This window comes from Mirounga leonina, unplaced genomic scaffold (assembly GCF_011800145.1).
Source record: "Mirounga leonina isolate KUSES-001 unplaced genomic scaffold, KU_Mleo_1.0 Mir_353, whole genome shotgun sequence".
Taxonomy (NCBI): domain Eukaryota; kingdom Metazoa; phylum Chordata; class Mammalia; order Carnivora; family Phocidae; genus Mirounga; species Mirounga leonina.
The window spans coordinates 1,677,045-1,685,862 of record NW_023270699.1 but is presented as its reverse complement, the minus strand read 5'-3'; the positions used below and the strand labels follow the sequence as shown (position 1 = coordinate 1,685,862).

The 8,818-nt window shown below is 63.6% G+C and overlaps 1 protein-coding gene across 2 annotated transcripts in view; it reads right to left on the bottom strand.

The window, feature by feature from the left end:
- The window catches only part of ITGB2 (integrin subunit beta 2), a 23,688-nt gene that overhangs the window by 10,175 nt on the left and 4,695 nt on the right, over nt 1-8,818 (bottom strand). For both annotated transcript variants that reach the window (XM_035030043.1, XM_035030042.1), the window contains exons 2-7: nt 6,603-6,663; nt 6,155-6,243; nt 3,328-3,508; nt 2,222-2,392; nt 1,433-1,674; nt 1-155 (exon numbers count right to left, since the gene is read on the bottom strand). The exon at nt 1-155 ends at the window's left edge or, in 1 of these variants, runs on beyond it. In XM_035030043.1, coding sequence (XP_034885934.1) covers nt 1-155; nt 1,433-1,674; nt 2,222-2,392; nt 3,328-3,508; nt 6,155-6,243; nt 6,603-6,660 — 896 coding nt within the window. In that variant the 5' untranslated portion in view covers nt 6,661-6,663. The remainder of the gene's footprint in view (nt 156-1,432; nt 1,675-2,221; nt 2,393-3,327; nt 3,509-6,154; nt 6,244-6,602; nt 6,664-8,818) is intronic.

Below are 8,818 nucleotides of genomic sequence, written 5' to 3'. Positions count from 1 at the left end.
AATTCATTGCTGCGCTTGTATAGGTTGCCCTCCAGGTGGCAGCGGCCGTCATTGGGGGTCAGGATGGCACCCAGCTTCCCGTCACCCGCGAAGTGGAAGCCGTCGTCCGTGGCAAACACCAGCAGCCGAGTGACGTTGCGCCAGCCGATTTCCTCCTGGGAAGATGGCAGGGTGACGGGCCTCAGTTTCCCCAGTGGGCAGAGGGTGGTGGGGTAGCCTGGAGGCCGGTGCCGGGCTTGTGCCCCACTCCTGGCTCTCCCGGGGAGCAGGAGGACGCCGAGGCCGGACCCCAGCCGAGACCAGCCGCGGGACTCGGGGTCCCCCGTCCGGCCCGGATTCTAGCACCGTGGTCTGCTTGAGAAATGCCCACGCACACGGCCAGGTGGCTGGGGGGCTGTACGAACACCCTCTGGGGCCAATCAGACCAGGGACTAATCCTAAGGAGGTAGCCCCCCAAACAGAAAGAAATACAGAAATGTGTGTCACAACATGAAAACATGGTAGACACGAAAGATGAGAGAAACTGAAGGACTCACAAAGGGACACGGGTGGCCGGGGAGGCTCGCGACATGCGTGTCATAAAGCACAGCATCACACAAAAATAGAAAGGCGGTCGGTCCACGGGCCTGGGGGCCCACAGAGATGCTGGCAGATTGGAATCTGGTTTGTGAAGGTTTAAAACGGTGTCATAAAAAATAATAAAAATAAAAATAAATAATATTAAAAACAAAAAAAGGGGCTCCTGGGTGGCTCGGTCACTTGAGCATCTGACTCCGTTTCGGCTCAGGTCATGGTCTCAGGGTCGTGAGATCGAGCCCCACGTCAGGCTCTGCGCTCAGGGGGAGTCTGCTTGGGATTCTCCCCCTCTGCTGCTCCCCCTGCTTGTGCTCTCTCTCTCTCTCTCTCAAATAAATAAAATCTTAGAAAAAAAAAAAAAGCCACGGTGTGGTCGGTACCATAACACAGCATAGATACTGCAGGTGGGACGGAACCGGGCAGGACCACCAGGGTGGGCGGGGAGGCAGGGGGAGGGCAGGACCACCAGGGTGGGCGGGGAGGCAGGGGGAGGGCTGCTGGGGTGAGGGCCGGCACAGACAGACATGGGGACGCCTGGTGGGGATGCCTCCTTCCGGGGGGGGGGGGGGGGGGGGGCGAGCCAGCGGCAGATGGTGACACCGGTCAGGAGTGGCCAGCATCACACTGCTCTGCGGCCTAGCCTTACAAGATCTTTATTAGATTGAGGCCTCAACAGAGTTGCCCAGGGTCACAGGCCCCTGGCGAAGTGTGTGGGTGCTTGGCAGGCCCCCCGGCTGTCCGGAAACCCGGGCCCATGGGGCCCTCTGCGGGCGGGGCCGGCCAGTGAGGGTGGCTCTGCGGCTGCAGGAGGGAGGTTTGGGGAAGGCTGGGGGCCGGGGCTGGGGCAGGACCTCACCAGGCACGCGGCGACCTGCATCATGGCGTCCAGCCCGCCCTCGGGGGCGTCCAGGTTTCCGGAAATCAGCTGCTTCCCGACCTCTGTCTGGAACTGGTTGGAGTTGTTGGTGAGCTTCAGCACGTGTCTGAAGGCGAACGGGGGCTGGCACTCCTTCTCCTTGTTGGGGCACGGGTTCTTCAGCTTCTCGGGGTGCGTGTTGACGAAGGGGAGCACCGTCTTGTCCACGAACGACCCGAAGCCTGAGGGGCAGGCAGGATGAGTGGGCGAGGGGGAGGCCGAGGCGGCGTGAGGCTGTGGGCCCACCCGCGAGCCTCAGTTTCCCTGCTGCGAACCAGGGCAGGCGAGAAAACACGACGGCGCGTGGGGGGGTCTGCGCGCGCCCACGTGCGTGAGTGTGATGGCGCACATGTGTGCGAGCACGAGCGTGTGCACGTCGGGCGTGCGGCCTGCGCGCAGAGACAATGGCTGGGGGGGCAGAGATGAAAGGCGGGTGTCCCCTTTGCCCCAGACTTGCACGGGAACACGGGCGGGTGCGTGTCAGGCGCCCAGGCCCCGCCGGCACTCGGTGTGCCTCGCGTGTGTCATACTATGGTGGTCTTTAACTTTGCATAAACAGAGGAAGTGGAGGGCTGCACGGCGTGACAGTGTCCGGGGAGCCAGCCCCCGGGAGTGGCCCAAGGGGGGCCGGGGGGGCCCTGGCAGAGCCCCCCAGTGCCCTGCGCTGCGTGGCTGTGGGGAGGCGTGTGAGCAGCGGGGCTGGCTGGGACGGGGCGGGGGGCGCCTCACCGATGCGGCCGGACTCAGTGATTTCGTTGAGGGCCCGGAGCAGGTCACCGCCCAGCTTCTTGACGTTGATGAGGTCGTCCAGCATGGAGTAGGAGAGGTCCATCAGGTAGTACAGGTCGATGGGGTAACCCTTGGCCCGCCGGAAGGTCACGTTGAAGGCAGCCGCCTGACCTGCCGGCAGAGACGGGGGAGAGTCAGGGCGTCTAGGGGGCACCTGCGTGTCCTCCACAGGTCCCGAAACGCTCACGACGGCCCCTTCCCCCCGAGGCCTGTGGACGAGTCCCAGGGCACCCAGCTAGACTGGAGTTGCAGTAGGGAACACACATTCCCAGAAAGAACGTTCGGACACACTTCTGCTGCCGAGCACTGCTGAGAGGGAGGTGCACCTGGCGGCCAGGGCAAGCCTGCTCCGTCCCCGCACCGGCCCCTCCCCCCCATCCTGGTGCGGCCTGGGTCCCAGCCCCAGGGCGCTGCCTGGCCCACAGCAGCTGCTCAGCAAACGTGTGACGGGAGCGTGAATGACCGGGGGAGGGGCTGACTGGACTGTCTGTCTGTCTGTGCCTCCCACTCCCTGCTGGGCTGCCTGCCATCTTGGGGGTGGTGTTACAGGGCAGGCAGCTCCCCAGCCCTGCCCTGGCCTGTCCACAAGGTCCTGTTCCTTCACCATGTCCGCCTTCCCGAAGGGCACTTGTTGGAGCACTGGCAGGGTTCTGTGGTCAAATCAGTTTGAGCAACACTGATTTAAACAGTCGCTCAGGTTCCTTGGCTGCAGGACTTATCAGAGCCTTTACTCTGCCAAGAGCACCTGGCATTCTGACAGTGGGATAGAACAGTGTTTTCCAGATGGTTCCCTCTCCCATTTGGAAAGGACACAGAGCAGAAGCACGTAGCCGCAGATACCGGGTATGGGGGCATCCTCCTGCAGGCAGAGGGGAGAGGCCCACAGGGGAGCTCAGACGCTGCTCTTGAGGTTTCTAACAGTCCTTGGGGCTCGCCTACCTGCCGTCTGATCTGGTCACGTGGACATTTGTGCCACCAGTTGGCCCTGGCACCCAGAGTGACCGACACACACATGCTGGCTCACCCCCAGCTGAGGCCGAGCCTACCTGGTCTCAGGTAGAGCGTCACTTTCTGCGGGGACAGCTGCTGCTGGCCGTCCTTCTTGTCCTCCTGGGTCTCAGCCAGGCTCCTGGGGTCCATGATGTCGTCAGCCGCACATCCCTTCAACAATAGCTGCTTCCGGGTGTCACAGCGAACCGAGTCCGGCTCCCCTAGCCCAGTGAAGTTCTGAGGGGGGAGGGGTCAGGGGTCAGGAGGAGGGCAGAGAAAATGTGGGGGCCACACTGTGGGTGCTGCACAAGAGTGACCCTCAGGGTCATCTAAGGAGGCTGCCCCTCCTCATTTGCACCTGGGATTCAAAACAGATGTCCTCGCGGGGGTGGGGGTGGGGGTGGGTGGGAGGCTGGGCAGCTAGGAAGACACCTGCCTTCTGACGGCCTCTCCAGGAGGCTCCTAGATCACGCCAGTCTGGGAACAAGGGGCTTGCCCCCCACTGCCTCTGGCAGCAGAGATGACTGAAGGACCCATGTCTCTAGCCTCAGGCTGGCCCCTGGGGTCGCTCAGCAGCCCCAGGGCCAGGAGCAGCCTGCTGGGGCACCTGGCCGGGGGTGGCCATGCAGAAGCTTAGGTGGGGGCGCCCTCCCGAGAGAAAGCACGTGGGACCCCTGGAGCCCTGGCACACAGGCTGGGACTCTGGGCTAAGCCCCTCGCTGTTCTGAGAGGAGTGTGGGGGTCCTGGGTTCAGGGTAGTGTCCTCATGCCCACTTTGCCCCCATAAACGGGGCAGGAGCAGGGCCCCCATTCCATGGGTCCTCGCGCTAGGCCAAGGAAGGGCGCGCTACAGAACACGATACCTCTCTCTGCTTCCTTTCAGGGAAGGGGACTCGGGAAGGGTAAGGCAGCGGTGCTGGGCGGCTGCCTGCGGCAGGGCCTGTGACCACAGGGCGGCCATAGCGGGGCGGGGAGGGCTGGCACTTCCCCTTGGAGCTCTGTCAATGCTTAAGAACTTGAGAAATCAAGGGAACTCCCCAGGAACTGAGAAAAGCTTCCCATGTAATCCGCGTGGAAGCTACCAGCCTCACTGCATTTCCAACAAATCGAATAAGCTCACTGAGGGGCTGAGGAGCTCCAACCCGCTGGGGGACATTTCAGCCCCCGGGCTGTGGCCACATCGCATCCAAGGGGAGAGACCACACCCCACACCCCACTTCTCCGTAGGCTGCTTGTGGGCTGGCCTCAGAAGCTCCTGTCAGAGCATCGAGGGAACGAGAAAATGAGGAAATGTGTTGCGGATGTCAGGAGCCCGGCTTCTCCTGAAAGGGAACCAGGAACTTCCAGAGAAACATTCCACGCTTGGGGCCAGGACGTAGGTCTGGGCCTGGGGCATCTTATTCTAGAGGAAGAAAGCGCTCAAAAATAAAAAGCAAAAACAAAAAAACGATGAGGGGCGTGCCAGTGGGACACAGAGCCTGGGGAGGGGGCTCCCAGCGGCCCAATCTGGAACTATTTGAGCCTCAAAATGACAGGGATAGGGGCGCCTGGGTGGCTCAGTCGGTTAAGCGACTGCCTTCGGCTCAGGTCATGATCCTGGAGTCCCTGGATCGAGTCCCGCATCGGGCTCCCTGCTCCGCGGGGAGCCTGCTTCTCCCTCTGCCTCTGTCTCTCTCTCTGTCTCTCATGAATAAATAAATAAAATCTTTAAAAAAAAAAAATGACAGGGATACATTATAAGCTACTGAATAAAATAAAACTCTAAAACTCTATGGGTCCACGTGGATGAGAGAGAGACAGGAGGAGAAGGACAAACTCCTCCTTACATTAGAAGCCCTTACAGGAGTTTATGACCTGGACGCCACCCCTCTGCAGCCCTCGCGGTACTGAGCGACTCAGGCACGAAGCACCCGGGGTGCTCCCGTGAGGGGTGTGGGCCTGACGGGAAGGGAAGGTCTCCTGGCCCCGGCGCATCTCCCCACAAGTTACTGATTCACCGCAGAGTAAATACTGGTATCCTGGTGGGGAAGCCTCCTGATGCCACCTCAGCTGAGTGGTCCAAGCTAGCCGGGGACCCGTGCTGGGACGTGGTGACGGCGTGAGCCCGGTGCAGGGCTCCTGCTCAAACTCAGGCCCTGGACCGGAGCAGAGGGAGCGCCGGGCCTTCGACATGGTTGCTGCTCTGCACTCATCAATGTCAAGGATGTGCAAGACGGAGCAGAGGGGGTTCTCTGTCACGGCTCCGGGAGACTAAAGGGACAGGACCGCCGTGGGCAGAACGGATCCTGGGTCATCCACAGCCCGAGGCAAACGCTGCCAAAGGCATCCCTGGGACCGCTGGAAATATTTGCGTAGGGTGTGCAGATGTGATCCCGCGCCCTGGCAGCTGTCCTGTCTTGGAAGAGCACACTGTGGGTCTCTGGGGGGATGCCTTGCGCTTGAGAAGGAGGTGGGACGTATTAAGGATGAAGGGGCTTCAGGTCTGCAGTCTACTCTCAAATGCTTGAGAAAAAAATAATAATGCGTGTGCATGCATGCAACGTCAAAACCTCAGGGACCCCCAGGGCAGGAGGGCGTGGTCAGGATCTGGGGCGGGGGGGTCCTGAGGGGAGGAGGCCATGGTCGGGATCTGGGGGGGGTCCCAGGGGGAGGAGGGCATGGTCGGGGTCTGGGGGGGTCCTGGGGGAGGAGGGAGTGGTCGGGGTCTGGGGGGTCCCGGGGGAGGAGGGCGTGGTCAGGGTCTGGGGAAACAGAGTGGTGGCGCCCCTGGGTGCCAGCAGTTCCAGAAGCAGAGCGAGGATGCCCAACCCGGGGGTCGGGCACGGGGACGGCAGCCCAGGCGCGAGGCCCCTTGGTGGCCACGCGGGGCATGGTGGCTCTTACCAGCTTCTGGCACCAGGCGCAGCCAGGGCCCGACTCCACACAGTCCCGGCAGGTGCTGACTTTGTACTTGGTGCACTCCTGGCAGAAGGCTGGGGGCAAGAGGACGCGGCCTGTGAGCGGTGCCTGCCCGCGGGTCCACCGACAGAGCCCACGGAGCCGCAGGTGCTCAGGCTGCCGCAATGGGGCGGGGGCAGGAGAGCCCAAAACGGGTGGGGTGTGGGGGAGAAGGAGGGTCGGCAGGAGGGCCAGGAAGGGAGGGCGGAAGGCAGGCTTCATGGGCCATGCCTCCAGGAGTGTGGGGACACTGCAGAGTGTGGGGACACTGAGGCTGCAGGCTGGGACTTGCTCCCAGTGGCACAGTCCTTCTGAAGCGGCCCCTGGAGCTCAGCCCGGGAGGGAGCCTGGGGTCGGGCTCCTTTCTTTCCGACCCAGGATGCAGAGAACTCACCTGACCAGAGGCAGAGCAGACCCCCCAGCGAGAGCAGCAGGGCGCGCTGGCGCAGCATGTCCTGCAGAGGGAAGGGGTCAGGGACAGGGCCTTGACCCCAGACACCGGGGCTGGCTGGCCTACAGGCGCAGAGCTGGGAGGGCCCCGTCCCCGCCGCCCCGGCTGGGGAGCACTGGGCCGAGCCCAGCCGGGGCCTTCCCCGCGACAGCTTGGGTGGTGTGGCGTGGGCCCAGGGGCCTCCAAGGACGGGCGGGAGGCACACGTGCAGATGCCCACCACGTGCACATCACACATACACACATCACACACATCACACGTGGTGCTGCACGCTCCGGGTCACGCCTGAGTCCCACGGGAACTGATAGCTGAGCTCCGAGCGGAGCCTCGCTCGGCCCAGGCCTCCTGGTGGCTGCAGAACCAGGACCAGGCTGCGAAGTAGCCGGAGCGCCTCCCGGGCACCAGGCCCGAGCCAGCCACCTGCTCAGACGCCCCTGCAGGAGGGCGAGCGAGCGTACAGAGTCCGCGTCTGCCTTGCCCGAGGCCACAGCTCTAGGTGACCGTGATTCTGTTTGTCCTTAAAAACTCAGCACCTGAGGTAAGGCGTGGACGGGGCCTGTCGCCCCCCAGAGGCAAGGTCGTTGGGGGAGGCCTGGCATTCAAGGTCTTGTTCTGGGTCCTCAGGGCAGACGGGGCGCCTTCTGACCCGTGGCCTGCTGGGCAGCGGTCAGCATGGACAACATCGCCCACCCCTGAGAGTGCCCGAGTCGGGGGCTGCCAGACCCGGGCTGGGCCCAAAGCAGGAACGCCCCTCCGGGTGGCCTCCCCGCCCCCCGCCCCCCTTCCCCCCATCTCACAACTCTGCAGCCGGCTGTGGTCTTTCTACTTGGCCAAGAGAGCAGACAAGGGGCAGAGAAGCCAGAATCGGGTGACAGGGAGGAAGGGGCCTGTTCGATCAGAAACAGAGATCGATAGGGCCCACCCAGAACATGACGGGAATGCCAGCTCCTCTCCCCGCGGCAGGCCTCTGGGGCTCCTGGGGCTCGCCACCCAGCACGCGGCCTAGTGGTGGGGGGCTGGGAGGGTATCCCTGTGTGGTCCCCGCCTCGGCCCGTGGGGCTCCCGGTGTGGCCTCTAAGTGGGCCCCCCCTTGCTCTCCTGTAACACCTGCCTCTGCACCGGGGGGGGCTCTGGGTGAAGGAGAGCCGGCCAGGGGCTCGAGGGGGGTCCTGTGTTTCAAAGGCCTCCCCAGCCTCAAGCTCCCTGACCCTCCTGCTCCCTGGTCCCCACCAAGATTATAATCAGGACCCAGAAATGTCACAACGGAACAGTCCGTCCTTCCCTTTCAGGGTCAAAAGCAGAAGCCATGTAGCACAGTGGCTTCCTGGGTCAGAGCAGCGGGCGGATGGGCCTGGGAGGCAGCTTGGGTTTCACGCCAGGCCCAGTCTGTGTCTCCCAGCCAGAGGCGTGGGGCTCAGGCCAAGACCGGCCGTGGCCAGCCCCTGCTTCGATCTGGGTCCCTGCAAAGTTCCACAGCTGGCCGTGCTGCCTCGAGGGTCCCCACCAACCCCGGGCCCACCCGGCCACTGCCATGGGCACATTCGGCCTCTGGGGACCCCCACCCCACCCCAAGGCTGCTCAAGTAGAGGGTGGGAGCGCCCTCCCCAAGCACCCCAGTCATGCGCGAGCTCCGGCAGGGTGAGCTGGTACCACGGCCCCAGGGCAGGGGCAGCCCCACTCACTCTCCTGTGGCCACGGACCGGGCCCCCAAACATTCCCAACAGCCAGCATGTAAGCTCCATGGGTGTGGGAAAACTGAGGTCCCGAGCAGCAGCAGGATGTGGCCTGGGTGCCAATTTGGCTGGCATACCCCTCCCACAGAGAGGGAGAGAGCCTCACTGATGGCAAGACAACCCACAGGCTGCGAGGTCCTGACCCTGACCTTAGGAAGCTGGGCGGGGTGGGGAGCTGCCCTCTCCTCAAGTGCTCCTTGCCCACTGGAGCACCGGGCCGCCACGGGGACGGCTGCCACAGGGACAGCTGCACCCCAGCCCGCGGGTCCCTCAGCCTCTGGGGGCAGGATGCCTGGACACGTGCAGCTCTGGGAGCTCAGAGGGAGGATGGAGCTCGGTGAGGAGGAGAAGGAGGAGGGGGAGGAGGAGGAGGAGGAAGAAGAGGAGGAGGAAGGGGAGGAGGAGGAGGAAGGGGAGGAGGAGGAG